Source organism: Chelon labrosus (genome assembly GCF_963514085.1).
Source record: "Chelon labrosus genome assembly, chromosome: 7".
Classification (NCBI taxonomy): Eukaryota; Metazoa; Chordata; class Actinopteri; order Mugiliformes; family Mugilidae; genus Chelon; species Chelon labrosus.
In genome coordinates, this window is record NC_140343.1 from 7,548,442 (window position 1) to 7,565,535 (window position 17,094).

Here is a 17,094-nt window from a genome sequence, read left to right on the forward strand (position 1 = left end):
CCTGATAATCAATTTACACAAACACTGCTGCTTCTTTGCCTTCACTCTCCTCCTTCTCTTCTCTTATCGCTTCAGAATCGCCCATTCAGCCCGCCGATCCACTCAGCTAGCCCCCCTCCCATCGCCCCGTTGGCGCGGGCCGAGAGCACCTCCTCCATCTCCTCCACCAACTCCCTGAGTGCCGCCACCACCCCTACTGTCGGCAAGGAGCTGTCCGTGTCTGTGTCAGGTGTGTGAACCATCATCAGCTGACCGGCCAGCAGTCGGAATTTCACTACTGAAATTAAACGTTTATTTATTTCACGAGCTGGCCCTGTCCTTCCTTGTGCTCAGAGTTTGTGTGCAATGACTCATACATTTATTTATTCATTTTATCATTAATTTCTTTATGGAAATAGAGGCCGTCTCTTAGTGATAACAATCAACTAATACAGTCATTGTTTTGCGGCATCTTATTAGCATGCACGCTCATCCAGGTGCACTATCTCCATAATTTTACAATCATTTTGTTTCTTAATTCCTTAATTGCTTGAGATCTTTTTGACACATCCCCATTAAACTGGACGTAAATATTGTGTCTGGTTTTGGTTGGCACGCGCAGACAAATTCGTTTTCACGCTCGCACACACGCAGCACGCGAGTGGGAGGTGAGAATGTGAAGCGGGGTGTTAATTTTCAGCCGCAAACGCTCTCCGCAGAAATCCTTTAATGAATTAGTGGCACAACAGCAAATTTAACTCGATCTAACTTTAGAGTCGGCGTTGAAGGACCCCACGGTGCAGCGTTATGAGTGCATAATGGAAAATCTCAGCAGACTGTAACATGGCTGAGTCATAGTAGATAATATAAAAATAAATAAATACACACACTCTGGAGGCAGTTATGTAAAAGGAGAATATGGTCCCTGATTGGAGGATACTTTCTCCAGACGGACTGAATAATTGACTTGATCTAGACTGTAACATGAAGAAATGATTGTGTAGAGACTTTACAAAGCCTGTAACTCATTTATTATTCATTCATGGTTTTTGTTTATAGACCAAAAAGCTGTTAGACTTGATTTCAAGCAAAAAGTCACAGAAATGTTCAATCTCCCTCCTTTCCAGGGCCTCTGCTTTCAGTTTTGGACGTTATCATGTTTGAATCTGAGTTGTCTCTCTTCTGTTTATTCTTAGGATTTCATTTTGAGTGCATGTCAGTACGTGTTATCTGCATTTCTCCTTGGTTTGATTTACTTTCTGTTTCTTTTTTTGTTTTGTTTTTTTGCTGTTTGTCTTTTTATTTTTTTCCTTTTGGCTTGTCAGAAGATGATGCTTATGTAGACAAACTGCCCACCTTTGAGAGACACTTTGATTCATTTGCAGGTATGGTAAGCAAGCTCCCCTCTGAGAGAGGACAGGGGACGGGGTTTTTGGGGGAAGGGGGTGAGAGTGCTCTTTTGTGACTCATCTGTTTGATGCTCTTTACCCAGAGTGCTCTTGACATAGAAGGGTAAAGGCCATCGCTGAGTGTTTTTTTTGGAGCCTTTTCAATGGATACAAGTGGAAATGTGTAGGTATTCAAACAGTGAGAACAGCTATGTTCTTTCATATTCTCGGTTTTAAGCCTCTTTTGATAAAAAAACTAAAACAAAACACGTCTCAAATAATGAGATATTTAAAAATGATCTGTATCATTGTTCAAATACCTACTAATTTCTTACATGTCAGATGTAGGGACATACCACACATTCATTTTTTTTTCCTAATGTGGCAGCATTTTCCATTTGTCTTCATTGTTTTGCTCGTGCCAGCTCATACCATCCCACACATTTCCCGGACATTTAATACCGACGGTGGTCTCTTTCTCTCTCTCTCCTATCTGCACATCTCTCTCACTCGTTCCTTCATTTTCTCGCTCGTTCTCTTGAATATCAGGAGTAAAATCTGCCATAAAAAAAAAAAAATGAAAGCTGTGGTGACTCAAAAAGCTGCATCTATTGCATAACATTCTAAAACTGTGTAAGAAAAAAAGAAATAAGTGTTTTCCCGTTCATCCATCTGCCCGTGCTCGTGAGACTTTTTCCTCTCTGTTTTATGACTGTGCACCGGTGACTGTCTCGCCATGTCGCCATGGCAACCTCCCGTCTCTCCTCTCCACGACACACACGCTGTTGGTTGCAGAGTGCGTCGCGGTGCAGTGCAGTCGCTCCCGGATACCTTTACTCTCCGTCTGCACCGCAAGAGTGTATTTGAGTGTTTGTGTGCTCTGCGTTTAATGAGCATGTCTGAAGAGCTCCTTATCTGTGGGCCCTTGAGATCCATATTGTCTGTTTTTCTCTTGCACACACACACATGGTCACGCACACTGTCAGGCGAGAGCTACCGCTGAGAGTCGTTTGAAGTCTGGCATGAGAATTAGGACGAATTAGACAGGCAGCAGCTGTTTGGTATTCATGCCGTCCTCGTCTGTACGACCGGAGTGCACGACGTAGCCTCAGGTTCAACCGGCCCCCACCGGCTTTAAAGCCTCCGTCTACTCCCACACTCGACCCCTGACGCCCACCTTTCACACCTGTCACTCACACATTTTGCAGCCATAGAGACGCGCACCGCCAAGACCTCGCCCTCCCAATCTTTAAACACCTGCCTCTTTTGTTCTCTTCACGAAGCAATGCGCTGCTCTCATCGCTCCATCACCCGGCACTTTATTGGTCTAGTGACTCACTCGACAGCACACCTTTGCTCACGGGACCCTACACCGTAGTATGGACTTAAACAAGCCTTAAAGCAATCAAGAAGAATCACTGCTGTGAGTTAAATCTACACATTTGACTGTAGAAGAGTCATAATGTTGTTGTAGTAGAGGTTATTTTTAGTAGTTTTGCTCAGAGTTAAAGGAAGCACCTAACATGTCAATTGTGATCTCCAGTATCCTACATAATCCACTGGTTCCCAGACTTTTTTTGAGCATGTGTTCCCTCAAAACAAAGCAGCTTCTCAGCCTGGTCCATTATGACATCTTTAATTTTATCATTAAAGATCTCATACATCTTAATTTATATCAAGACCTGATCAGTTCTGCAGTATTGACTCAAATTGCTGTGTTTGAGTAGCTTACAGAGACCTGACATTAAACTGTTTTTCCTGACTTCTCGCCATTATTTAGTGAGAAGTCAGGAAAATAAGGCAAAATATGATATGATGACATATTTTTTTAGCTTCTGCACGTAACAAAGTGGTTGTACTCCAATGAGAAGCAAATGTACAAGGTAGAAGAGAGGGACAGGACCTGCCGTGGCCTAGACTCTGGTGGGTTGATGTGGAGATGGGGAGGAGGAGGAGGAGGAACAGGACTGTACGACAGACGGTCAGAAAAGACAGAGTGACAGAATTGCAATGAACTGAACTGTGACTTGGGACCGAGTGGCTCTGAGAACGCTGGCGAACAGATCCTTGGACACAAGTAGTGATGCTGATATTGAAAACCAAGTGATTCTGTAAGCGATGAAGTGAATGGAGCAGCAGAAATAGGCCAAATTGATCGTGGAGGGGTAGAGACAGAATGTCAGGACGTATCATACTGAACTTTTAGCCAAGCTTCATTTATTCAGGACAGTTTTAGTCTCTGCGTCCTTACAAAACCTCCGTCCCCTGAATGTGGAACTCTGCACCTGTCTGTGTCCCCTCTACTCTTAGTCTCAGGGGTTCCCTCTACTGGCCGTCCACAAACATAGCAGTCATCCTCCATCTTTTTTTTTTTCCTCTTTTTTTTTTTTTTTAAGAATTTCAATTTTTAAAGTGAAAGTCTGGAGGAAAATGTGACGGCACAATAAGAAAAGGAAAGAAAAGCACTTAGAGGACGCATAAAATTTGAACACTAATATTGCCATAATTTCAGACATCAGCTGGTGTTTTTCTAATGTTGCACTCTGGCTGCTTTACCTGAAACTGGCGCCAAAATGTCGCCCTCAGACTCTATCTCCTTGCACATTGAGTTGTACCACTGCCAACATCCAGCAGCAGCACACGCCCGATCCTCTCTCTCCGTCTCTCTCTACCTGAATCCAGCCTCTCCTCACGCAAGCAAGCAAGCAAGCATCCACAAAGAAACATCCCGTGTCACCCATCTTGTGTTCTGTCCCGGCGGTGTCTCTGTTCCTCTTCATCCCCCGGGCTCCACCTTCACTTCACTGTGACGTGTGATAGACCTGCCATGTGAGACTCACGCTACTGTCCTTCTCTCCCCCCTCCTCTACCACTCCCACCCCCACCCCCACCCCCCACCCTTTCATCCCTCTACCTCCTCCTCCGTCCTTCTCTCCTGACCCCCCCCCCCCCCCCCCCCCCCCACCCCCCCTTCGACCCCACACAGAGAATGACCAGCCATCCCTTGTATGGTTTGACAGAGGGAAGTTTTATTTAACCTTTGAAGGTAAGTTTTCTCTGCACCGGGGTAGCGTGCACACACACAGACTCGAGGCTCATTTGTGCAAGCTTCGCCCCTCCTCTGCCCCGCCCCTTCCTCCTTCCCTCCCCTCTCCTCCTCCTTCATCTTTCATCCTCCCTCCATCACCCTAACCTACGCCATGCTAACTCCTGGCTGAGCCTTCCTTCATATGCAGTCAAATACGCACTGATATCTTCTTCTAGCTTCTCTTCCTGACATTGTTCATTCTCACTTTGTCTGCACTGATCGCCTCTCATTCCCTGATGAGTCATCAGTCTTCGTGTGCTTTACTAATGAGTTTGCCGTCAGTTTTATTTGTTTTCTTTGGGGTTTCTGGTATGATCTTCTGGGTTCTCTGATCTGCTCTGATCGTGTCAGAATAACTTAACAGCATGTCTGGAATAAGCATGCTCATCTCTCTCAGTCTTTCTCTTCCTCTGTCTTTCCTTTGTAATCCAGCTGTGTGATTCGGTTTAAAACAAATATCAGTGGGTAACTGATTGTATAGAAATGCATCAGTTTTAGGGAGATATTTGAAGTAGCTGTCTTTTAAATCTACAATTTCGCAGTCTGTGAGCGGAGAGAAATGGGTTTCTTCTTCACACCTTACTAACATCAGTGTTTGTCCTCATTTTAAATTGCTCCAAAGTTTGTGTTCATTTCACCGGTGAAGTTTATCGTTCTTCATTTCATCCACACACTGTTAGGAAGAGTGTAGAGTCTTGGTTTTAGGGGTTGAAATGTACCGATCAGGCATAACATTATGACCATCCTTGTGCCTCCAAAACAGTCCTGACTCAGTAGACATGGGCCTTCTGAGGGTGTCCTGTGGTGTCTGGCAACAGAATGTTGTTAGTGGGGGGCCTTTGGGTACTATGGGTTGAAGGGAGGGGCCTCTGTGGATCATCCCACAGATACTTGATCAGTTTGGCATCTAGTGAATTTGGAGGCCAGGTCAACACCTTGTGCTGTTAAAGCGTTTTTGTGTGTGTGCCTGTGTCAGGCTGCATCCTGCTGGGGATGGCTGCTGCCATCAAGGAGTGTCATTGCTATGGGGTGGGGGTGCCTGGTCTGGTCTAGGTGGGTGCTACATGTCTAAGTAACATCCACAAGAATGAATGCCAGGTCCAAAAGTTTCCCAGCAGAACACTGAATTGTCACAAGATGGTCAATGTTATTTACGTCTCCTCTCAGTGGTCATAATGTTCTGGCTGATCGGCATATATTAATCTATTGACCTCTGTTTGTGACTTTGACCCAAACAAAAAAAAAAAGGATGTTTAACTTGCTGACATTGGAGTCTTTGTCCCATTAAGACAAGTTTAATGTGTGTTTGTGCGTCTGTATGTGTGGTTCCGTCACTTCTAGGCTGTTCCCGAGGCCCCAGTCCTCTGACGATGGGGGCCCAGGACACTCTTCCTGTGGCCGCTGCGTTCACAGAGACGGTCAACGCCTTCTTCAAAGGAGCTGACCCAAACAAGTAGGTGTTCACACATTCACGCAGTGTGTCAATGTTATTACTTATTACACTTATTATCCTGACCAGGATCACAAAATATGTCTTTTGATTGTGACTGATGGTAAGAAAGTGTGTGTATACAGCAGTGCTTAAGAGTATACTTACTTAACCTGCAACAAATTACCATCTAAAAGCAGTACCTGGAGTCAAACATTCATTCATGCAGTAGTGACAGATGGCAGGCCTTCATTCAGTATAATGACTATAGCACTGTTGAGCTAACTGTTGGGTTTATGTTGTCGATCTAGTATGTTTCTATTCATGCCAGTGCTTTCAAGTTGTAATAATGTGTTACAAAGCCTTTAAGACAGTGATGCAGACCATATGAGGAACTAATTGAATTCAGATTTATTACGAAAGGAAATGCAAAGAGCAAAACTGTATTAGTGCGCTCCGTGTCTGTCTCCAGCCTTTTCATTTAATTATTTACTCTCCGACCTCTTCCCCTCAGGTGCGTTGTGAAGATCATAGGTGAGATGGTTTTGTCGTTTCCGGCGGGAATCACTCGGCACTTTGCCAATAACCAGTCCCCCGCCGTGCTAACCTTCAGCATAACAAACTACAGCCGACTGGAGCATGTGCTGCCTAACCCCCAGCTGCTCTGCTGGTAATGACACCACCGTGAACTCACCGAATAGCACACGCACTGTTTTCACCCAGTGGAGGGATATTATTTCAACAGTTTTTGAGATTACACCACAGATCTTGGTTATCTAACTTCAGGATTCTCCTTAAATGTTTAACATGTTCTCATTTAACTAAACTTCATTAAAACCAAGTCAGACATGTTTCACATATGGAGCATGCACCCACAACATCATGTGTTCAACATGACTAAGCAGCAAGGTCTTCTTAAATCATCTTCTTGTTCTGAATTTACCTTTAGCACATCAGTGTGTTAAATGTGTTCAAGAAAAAAAAAGATTATATGTGTTTATTTTTGGAACATGGATGTGAAGTGGTAAAACTTTAAGATAGTGGCTCATGAAGGGTTTGTTACCCTGTAAGGCATGTTAATTGCATCAGTCATTGATGATGAGTAAACTCAGAGTGAGATCATCAGCAACAATACTGACTGCATATAGAGTCATCATGAGGTCACCTGGCTTTTCAGAAAAGATGTCAGCTTCTTTTATTTGCTATCCTTTTTCTCAGTCGTGCCCATAAAAAAACACTGAATACTCAAAAGTGACACAAGCTAAATAAATAGACATGCTAACTGTTAATCAGAGTAAAGCCTGACCTCTTGTGGTTCATTGTTGAAATGTAAATGCAGATGTTTAAATATTTTATTCTGTATTTTTATCATTTATAATTACATTTACAGAATATCAGAGAATAAATTTCCCAGGTTAGAAAAAAATCACCAGAAAAATCTGAAATGTTTTTATTTTAACCGTGTTTTTTCCCCCCCACCAGCGACACCACCACACAACCTAAGGCCGATTCCAAGGACTTCTGGGTGAACATGCCAAACCTGATATCGCATTTAAAGAAGGTGGCAGAGCAGAAACCGCAGGCGACGTACTATAACGTGGACATGCTCAAGTATCAGGTAAGCTCTGTTTTGTGGCTTTAATTACAGAAATCTTTCACCGTGCGCCGAGTCTTAGCTAATCCGCTGAACGTCTGTGTTGGGATGCACCCACGGGCAGGTGTCGGTGCAGGGCCTCCAGTCGATTCCTCTCAACCTGGCGGTGAGCTGGAGGTGTGAGCCCACCAGCACTGACCTGAGGATAGACTACAAATACAACGGAGAGGCCATGTCGACGCCGATGGCTCTGAACAATGTCCAGTTCCTTGTCCCCGTCGATGGAGGCGTTTCAAAACTGCAGGCTGTCTTACCTCCTGCTGCATGGTAACGTATCCACAGCAAATAAACTAGCCATTTATTGTGTTTAGAGCACTAAATATGACTAGTTTTTTTTCACTACCAAGCATCGGCTCTTAAAGCTGTAGTGGCGTCCTTCACTGGGTTTCTGTCTTCTTTTTTACAGGAATGCAGAGCAGCAAAGAATCCACTGGAAAATCCCTGATATCTCACAGAAATCTGAAAACGGAGGTACTGGAGTTTAATAACTTTGAATTTTGAAAATATAAATGTGAGGAATGCTCGTGACTATAGATGATGGGCTCATCATTTCGCTCAAGGACAGTTTTGTTGAACGCCGACAATGATTTAGCTTGGTGGATCAACTAAAAGAAACTTAAATTCCTCTTCACACTGTGGAAGTTGTGTCAGTCTTAAGCTTAAGTTGTCAGTCGTCAAAGAAGGAAGTAACATCTGCTACCACAGAATAAAGATACGAGCAGTGCGTATGAGGCTCACCTGATGTCAAGGACACCACACTGAACAATGAGTTCTCTTTAAGACAGAATAGACTCTCTGATCAGTTTAAAGCTGCTTCTTATGGACATGATGTCTTGTAAATGTTATCCTTTATTGTGCCTCCTACAAAGAAAAGTGCTAATGAATCTCATACTGTGTAGATACAGTGACGTCTGTGTCTATTTCTATTGACGTTTCTAAATGTGTTCTATATAAATATACATAACTCTGTCTCTTGCTAACGCCTTTCTGAATTCACTCTCTTCCCTCAGGTGTGGGATCATTGTTAGCACGCTTCCAGCTAACAGAAGGTCCCAGTAAACCGGCTCCACTGGCTGTGCAGTTCACCAGTGAGGGCAGCACCCTGTCAGGGTGTGACATTGAACTGGCTGGGCCAGGCTACCGCTTCTCTCTCATCAAGAAGAGGTTTGCCGCAGGTCAGTCTCGTGTCAAAGCTTTGCCAACTCTTCCAGTAATTCAAACCTTTCTAAAGCCGCACTTGTGCTTAAATACTTTGTTTTTTACCGTATGAAATTAATCACAAACAATTACGAGTCACCCTAGCTTGATGTAAAACTTTAAAAAGTTGAAAAACCTATATTTATATCAAACAGATGATTTGAACATGATGATTTGCATTATATATTTTTAATGAAGTCAGTTCAACCACCCGTTTATATCGGGTTAATTTCAGAAAGCTCAAGCTCATAAGAACATTTGAAATTATAGATAACTGTACAGCATTACCTTTCACTTATCTTCAAATCTGTGTTTTTTTTTTTTTATAAATAATAACGTGCACTGTTCAATCATTGAGGTATTTTTGCAGTTCTGACTGTAGTGCATGGAGAAATATCCTGCAATGTTATGGTGAACACATTTTAGTCCTCTAGATTCTTGCATCTGAACATTAAGAAAATTCCATTTAGATTTAGATCGTAATGATTCAGTGAAAAGCTATTTGGGAGTACAGACGTCTCCAGTATATATTACAGCTTTGCTTCTACAGTTTGAAATTAAATCATGTATAATTATGGAGCTTGTTCTTAATGTTTGTGAAGTTAACAATAGATCTATAAAACACGTCAATGAGGTCTTTCTTTCTTTCTCTCAGGAAAATACTTGGCCGACAACTGACCCATGTTACCGAGAGCATCGCTGTTGAACTAAACGACTGCAGTGGGCCGAGGAGGACAGAGGACAGACCGACAAGCAGGCAGACCCTCCATTAACCTTTTCTGAACCCAGACGACAGGTCCGCAGCCTACCCAGCAGTATTGTATAACTTCTACTATAGCATCGTGGAGCTGTTTTAGGTCATGTAATTATCGTATTTGTATTCATTTCATATAACATCTGTATTGCTGCAGTTAAGACACCTGGGTTCTCCTCTAAGGTCTGTGCCTCTGTTTCCATCCTCCTCTGGTGTGGTGTTTTTGTTTTGTTTGTTTTTTTAAGTTTCACTGCAGCTGCCTGACCGATGGACGGGAAGAGTATAAGACAGATTTTATTTCTTTGTCCTCAGCGCAGAAAAGTTATATCCTCGAATAAGATCTTTACGGTCAAACGTTCACCTCAACTCCTAACACGTCTAAAGTTAAGACTAGGAAACGTTGAAGCAGGGCCAAGACAGTATATATACTAAGTTTTACACCTTAATTTGCACATAATAAACACACACCTATGAGTAAGCCTTCTGTCAGGGTCCAGGTTTAAATCCTGAGATGGCTGCACTCACCGTTTTGCACTGACGGGCGTCCAGAACTCCTTCACGTCAACCATCATCGCCACAGAAACAATTAGTTTGTTGATGATGATCAAATCAGAATCAAGTACAAAACTACATGTCCAAGCATTGCCTACTGGTACTACAGGGTCACATGACTTTGCATCCTGTTTTAATATTAATTAATCACTGGATCTGTTATTTTATTTCCCTAAACTATACACACACACACACACACACAGATGGAGATTTATTATTATTATTTTGTACGTTAGGCAGCTGCAATGATGAGTCAGTTCACTGGTTGCAAAATAAGAAAAACACGTTTTCCCGTCAGAACAAAAAGAAGTGTACAAAGTGTCATTTTAAATCAATAATATGTATCTTAAAGGGCGTTTGGTGTTTTCCTCGTATTGTCAGATAGCCTTTCTGTTGTCCCCCCCGGGGGACGGCGGTGTTTAGACTCCAGAGTACACGACAGCATTCTATTTTTATTTATTGATGACGACGATTTGTTGTATAAAACATGTGATTCTGTATATGAATAGAATTTGAATGGTATCACGCGACTCAGAACCCTTAAAGGTATAAATATTTGAATTCTCTCTCTCTCTTCTTTTTTTTTTTTGTTATCTGTGTAGTTAAGTAACCCGTGTACAGTATAAGGTATAATTTTTTGAATTTATTTCAGATATAATTTTTTAACTCAAGTGCAACAGAAGAATTGAGCTATATATGGGTTGGGGGGGTAATTTAAAGAAAAAAAAAAAAAGATAAATATCTTCCTGGATGCTGTGTTATGCTTTGTGAAAGCAGTGTTAATGTAGAGTTAGCTTTACCATGGGCAAGGTTCACACGATAGAGAATTTGACATTTTTGGGACATGCAAAATCTCTCTTACGTCTGTTAGCTTAGCTTAGCTTAAGGAGTGGAAGTGTCTAGCTTAGGAGCAACACAAAAACTAGTTTAACACAAGGTGGATGTTAGTCGTGCTAGCATTAGCGCTTTTTAGGTGCTAATTTGTCCAGACTAAAACATTGTCACAAAAAATGTAAAATATCTCGCCCACCACCTGCGCATCCAATTTTTCCCCAATTTTGATTCACCAGACACTCGGAAAAACCACAAACCATGCTTTGTGTGAAGTTGTAATTAGCTTATTTTAGCATGCTAACATGCTAAATGAATAACACGATAAGCATAACCAACGACGTTCTCGTTAGCTGCAGCTACACTTTGTGTTAAGTTGTAATTTGCAAATTTTAACATGCTAACACGCTAAATGGATAACATGATGAGCAGTTCCTATGATTGTTATTTTAGCATTATTAGCCGTTAGCATTTAGCTCAAACTAAGATCCTCGCCACAGTATGGCCTCAAATAGATGCTAGCAGCTATAGACTTTTAAGTCTTGTTTTCTTTAGGAAGAGCAAAGCTAGTCGTTTCCCTCCGGTTACAGCCTTTATGCTAAGCTAAGCTAACTTCATACTTAACATGCATTCAATTGAGTCTTGACAAGAGAGTGCGTATTTCCCAAAATGTCAAACTATTCCTTTAAATAAAACGACTACAAAAACAATCAGTTTTTCTCAACGGCGGTTATGAAGTTTGGTGACTAGTGAACCGTTACTGGAACAGGATTCGTTTACCGGGACCAGCTTGTTTCTTTAATTCAAACCTCATTGTGACAAATCGGAAAGAAAACACTGATCCAGCGTTCTCATCTCCTTCGTCTCTACCTTCAGTTACTCCTCAGCTGCGACTGTGGGGTCACCAGTCGAGCTTGCTACCTGTTTCTTACCTGTTCCCGTTCACCTCACCGGTACCTAACCCCCTCCCCCTCTGAATATATCACGAACGCACCCCCGATCATCCAGCCAGCCAGCGCTTGAATCCATGGCTTTATTTTGCATAATCGTAATGGTCTCTGTGAGATGACATGATTTGAATGAGGTCGTGAAGCAAGGTTAAGTTGACCAAAATGCTTTTTTTTGTTTGTTTGTTTTGTATTTTACGTGTGTGTACCCCGGACAGTCAGTCCTTCTGTTAAGGAGAATAAGCTGAATATTTTTAAAATGGATAAAAATGAAAAAATATTATATTGTTTAATGTGAAGAAAAAAAAAACAAAAAAAAACACTGTGCTGATGATGTTGAACTTCCTGAATGCTCTGACACTCAACGTAAAGAACAAAAAGTGTGTTTGAAGTGTAGCGGAAAAATCTCTGTACTGTACTGTATGTCGGCATTCTGCTAAATGTAACCAATCATAGACCTTTCAGAGCTGTCGTACAATTATCTTTAGGACAAAAAGACACTTGATAATAATCACATCAGTACTCCTATTCAGCGATGTAGTACTTTGGATTCGACATAACCTTCAAATGTATGTAGTTGATTCAGATCTGGCCTGCGCAGCTGGAATGGAAATCTCATTCTTGGCAAGGGTTGGGATGTTTCACGTGCAGAGCCGATCTGTGAGAACGCTGAAGTTGCATTTTGTTGAATTGAAGCAGTGACGGATGATTGGTGCCATTTAGCTCCTGGTTGTTCATCCGTTTGGTAACATTTTCCTCCGGTCAGGACGGGACGTCGTTACCTTCTGGGTGAACGTTAAAGCTAACCAGTGCAACAGTCACTACAGCATTATCTACAGAGGCCCACCATTCACATGTCCCATCATGCATCTGTTTTAAATTGCCACCACACTACAGGTTACATGTCTTTCAGCTTGAAAGGCAAAAACAAAACAACTCCAGTCGTTTGGCTGCTGGGATGTAGTTGCACCTTTTAATAAAAAAGAAAAAAAAGGAACAAAACTTGTATTTTCCAGATCTTCATCTCTGTGGTGAATTTGTCCTGCAGTAATTCATTATTGCATGCAGAGCATGCAGTAAAAGGTGGGGCATCTATGATGATAGGTAGTACTGAAATGACGTGTTGTGCTGAGTGTTACCTTGTACTAATGTTGAGAAGAGAGCAGGGAGTGTGTTTATGTGTGCTTTAAGCCACAATGCTTTTTGGTTCTGTACCGTTAACCTCAAACACATGTGCAAGCTGTTTGTACAGTACATAACAATGCTAAGATGAACCAAGAAACTTAGTTTGCTTCTTTCCAAAACCAATAAAAGTTATAACTGGATGCCTGCTTGTACTTTTCTTTATGTTGTATGTGTAATTTTGTGAAACTACTCCTGTGTTTCAGACATGTAGGTAGCTACAGTAGACATTACGGTATAAGTCCACCGTTTAGATCCAGACCTAAATATCTATAAATGAAGCCATGCAAGTCTTAAATCATGGGATGCATTGCTATAAAAGTAATCCTGCTGACTTTGATGATCCCCAGTTTTCATTTGCTGACTTAAACCAAAATTAGCACAAACCCATTCATGGTTTCCAGGTGATGAATAACAACAGTTTTGGTCATCCTCTGGCTTTGCCACAGTAAGGTTCATATTGTGGTGAAATGCATACAATTTGCTGCAGACATGTACACCGATCAGCCACAACATTATGACATTGATCATCTTGTGACAATTCAGTGTTCTGTTGGCAAACATTTGGACTTCGCATTCGTGTGGATGTTACTTAGACATGTAGCACCCACCTAGACCAGACCAGGTACCTCCACCCCAAAGCAGCCATCCCTAGCAGGATGTAGCCTGACACAGGCACACACACACAAAACACTATAGGAACAACTCAAAAAAACATGAAGAACAGCACAAGGTGTTGACCTGGCCTCCAAATTCACTAGATCCCAAACTGATCAATTATCTGTGGGATGATCCACAGAGGCCCCTCCCCTCAAAGGCCATGTCCGTTCTCTGATGAGCCACAACTGTTTTGGAGGCACAAGGGAGACCTACACAATATTAGGAAGGTGGTCATAATGTTATGCTTGATCAGTGTGCACCTGCATAAGTGCTTTGGTTTACGGTGGAGTATCTGTAAAACTTTTCCACCGGCCTCAGCTGCAGTTGGTGCAGCATTAGCATGATAGCATGCTGGCATGACATTTAGTCCTGTTTTGGTTTTAAAAATGATGATTCACAGTCAGGAAGAGACAAGAAATGCGGCGAGAGAGAGGAAAATCTGCAAAGTTTTCCAGCCAGATGGGGACTGGTCAGTGGTTTCCAACCCCGTGGCTCCTTAATATGAGATACCTACTTATGAATTAATACTGCAGCGTTCATGTGTGTACGGTGTTCAGTCAAAGAGTGATTTCTTCTTTCATCTGGACTCACACAAGTTTATTTGTCCAGTGCTCGATGTCTAGGTCTTTTAAAGTTCAGAAAAAACAACACCTCGCTGAATGTAAACCCTGTGCAAGAACCTTTAATTGACAAAAATAGCGAAATGACAGAATACAGCTCAAGTTAAAAAATAAAATAAATCACAGCAAAGCCTGAAGATTGAACGCACCTGCAACCCTGTGGATCCGAGCTACATACATGTGCAGAGTCCTGCAACTTTTAATACAATCTCTACTTATAATTATATATATCTATATTTATACATATTTATGGTTGCATATATCTTCCAGCTCAGGTATAGAAACATGTTCACAGATGCTCTACTGGTCCACATTCACATCTACAAACAGAAAGTGATCGTACTGTTAGACTTCAGCATATGATTCAGATTTCTTCAGATTTGGTTTTCTTAGTAAGGCATGGCCGTGTAGGGAGCACAGTCACTTCGGTCACTACTTTGAACGCGAGAGGGCCGCCCTCAGCACAGGAAGGTGAGGTCGCTCTTCCTGCAGCCCACCTGGCAGCACAAGGTGGTCAGCACGTTATTAATGTCCCGCTTGGTCATCTCGGAGCCCGGGCTGCTGAGGCTCTCCAGGCTGCTGTGCTCCCCCGTGGGCAGACCTGGAAAAAGGACAGCACAATGAATGAACGTGGGATAAGAAGACTTATTCTAATGAGTTTATCGCTGCAGAATCCGTCTCTTGGCACTATTAGTGTCACATAAATCCGGTGCAATATGTCAAATACCGTTCAGGTCGGAGTCTGCAAACCCTAACGTTAATGTGACTGCCATTAAATCCTTTCTGTTTCCCTTTAGCATGATTGATTAAGCGTCTTTTGACAGCTGTTTCCAAGTGTGTAACTGATGAACGGCTGTTTTTAAATCAATCCTGCCCAATTTACGTCCCCGGCTCCCTTTAAACAAGGAAACCAAATGGCCGAGCTGATTAACCCCGTGCCATTTGTCTTCTACAGTGTCACTTTGCTCTTTCTAATCAGCGCCACTGATAAGCCTAACCCTAACCGAGTTTGTTTCGCGTGCGTGACGGGACAGTACGGCAAAAGAGAGAGGGGCTGCCCCTTGGAACGGCTTTTAATCGTGGGCCGTCTGCGTGAACACCCACCGCAGCCGGATAATTAAGGGTATGGAAGCAACAAAGGCGGTGGAGAAACTCGAGGCACTGGAGGCTTTAAAATATAACCTTTTAGCGTGCTGCCTGATTTAAATTTGATTTAAGTGACCCCAAAAAAACTGTGGCCGAGGCAGAACTCAGCAGTGCTAACCGTCGCAATTAACAGAAGCGCTGAAAACCTGGGAGAACTGCATTTAAATACAATTGGACATCCAATTTTCAAAAGATTTGCACAACGAAGAAACATACACCAACTGAGCTATTCACCTGTTTAACTGAGTGCCAGTAATTCTACTTCTGAAAAGCGTGGAGATTTGCACAGGATCACACAACGCTGGCTGGAAATGTATGCACTCCGTAGAATTATTTTGCAGAGATTGCTGCATTAAATTGTACAGATGTTCCCAATAAAGTGCTCAGTGGGTGCACACCTATAAGTGCATTAGCCTTAACAGCATTAAACCTACTTAAAGGAAATCATTCAGTATGTCAAGGTGCATTAATTCCCTGAGATCAAGGTCTCATTTGGAAGAAATATCTGTGAAAATGTCTTCTCACCATCCATGTCTGGCTCGCTGAGGACTCTCCTCCAGCGGGAGCCTCCGCAGGTGTACACCACGGCCCTCAGGAACTCCCGGCCGCACAGCTTCACCGCCTTCACGTCTGCTCTCACCTGGCCCACGCACACCACTGCACACAGGAGCAGACAGGGCAAAACCACCAGAGCGCGCATGCTGGATGTCTGACTGTCTTTTGTTTTGGTTTTTTATTTGCTCTTCCGAACCCGCTGCAGCTGTTTTCCGTGGTACTTTCCTGTCGGCTGTCTTCTCTTTGAGTCTTCTTTCAGGACAGTGAACCAGTCATTGACCAACAGCTTGCATCTCCCTGTGTTATATAGTGTGCATGTTTCAGTTCATCAGTGCTGAGGATCTCTCCACCTCCCTCCAACCGGGCCTTAGCCCATCCCAGTGACACACACACACACACACACACACTTCTTAGGCTTCCGGTTTCCATATTCAGCCATCTAAGAGAGAGCTACGTCCATAAGCCTTTTACAACCCCCAGCTGACAATCACATTAGATGAGGTGCGGCCTCCTCAGCCTCCTCGGCCTCCCCCTGATTACCTGATTTAAGGCCGTGATTGCGCCGACCTCCGCTGCTCCGCACGGCTAATTAAGGGATGCAAAGTGATTCCCCCCGCGGTCAAACAGATGTTTGGTCTGTTTACGACACTCTGATGGCCAGGCTGTCTGTCGCTTTACTGCAGTCGGGGCCGTGCGAGAGGGGAAAAAGTCAATGTTGACAGTCCATCATGGAGTCATTACGGTGCTGCTGATGATGCAATGCGATACTCGGCAATGAAATCTCCGTTCGATCATTGACATTGGAGGTCCCACTCAGGATGTCTGTGAAATTATATTATGTTTTGCTGGAGATGATGTACAGATGTACAGTTGTCCCTATGGAGGGAGGTAGAGAGATAACTACAAATAACAAGGTTATTTTCACTAAAAACCATACCATGGTATACCATGAATCCTTTACAGCTATAAATGCACATTAGTATACACCAATCTGGTATAACACTATGACCATCTTCCTAATATTGTGTAGGTCCACCTTGTGCCTCCAAAACAGTTGCGACTCGTCAGAGAATGGACATGGGCCTTCTGAGGGTGTCCTGTGGTGTCTGGCA

The 17,094-nt window shown here is 42.9% G+C and overlaps 2 protein-coding genes across 2 annotated transcripts in view; one reads left to right on the forward strand and one right to left on the reverse strand.

Annotated features, from left to right (window-relative positions):
- sgip1a (SH3GL interacting endocytic adaptor 1a) overlaps nt 1–8,816 on the forward strand; it is a 63,253-nt gene extending 54,437 nt beyond the window's left edge. The window contains exons 16-23 of the mRNA XM_084548765.1: nt 76–229; nt 4,354–4,413; nt 5,797–5,908; nt 6,399–6,554; nt 7,367–7,502; nt 7,603–7,805; nt 7,945–8,009; nt 8,549–8,816. Coding sequence (XP_084404891.1) covers nt 76–229; nt 4,354–4,413; nt 5,797–5,908; nt 6,399–6,554; nt 7,367–7,502; nt 7,603–7,805; nt 7,945–8,009; nt 8,549–8,808 — 1,146 coding nt within the window. The 3' untranslated portion in view covers nt 8,809–8,816. The remainder of the gene's footprint in view (nt 1–75; nt 230–4,353; nt 4,414–5,796; nt 5,909–6,398; nt 6,555–7,366; nt 7,503–7,602; nt 7,806–7,944; nt 8,010–8,548) is intronic.
- Nucleotides 8,817–14,606: 5,790 nt separating this feature from the next.
- Nucleotides 14,607–16,127, reverse strand: insl5a (insulin-like 5a; the record flags this gene model as incomplete). The annotated part of the gene is made up of 2 exons (XM_084547639.1): nt 14,607–14,882; nt 15,953–16,127. 2 exons carry the CDS (start codon nt 16,125–16,127, stop codon nt 14,740–14,742), a joined length of 318 nt encoding a protein of 105 aa, XP_084403765.1. The 3' UTR covers nt 14,607–14,739.
- Nucleotides 16,128–17,094: the final 967 nt, after the last annotated feature.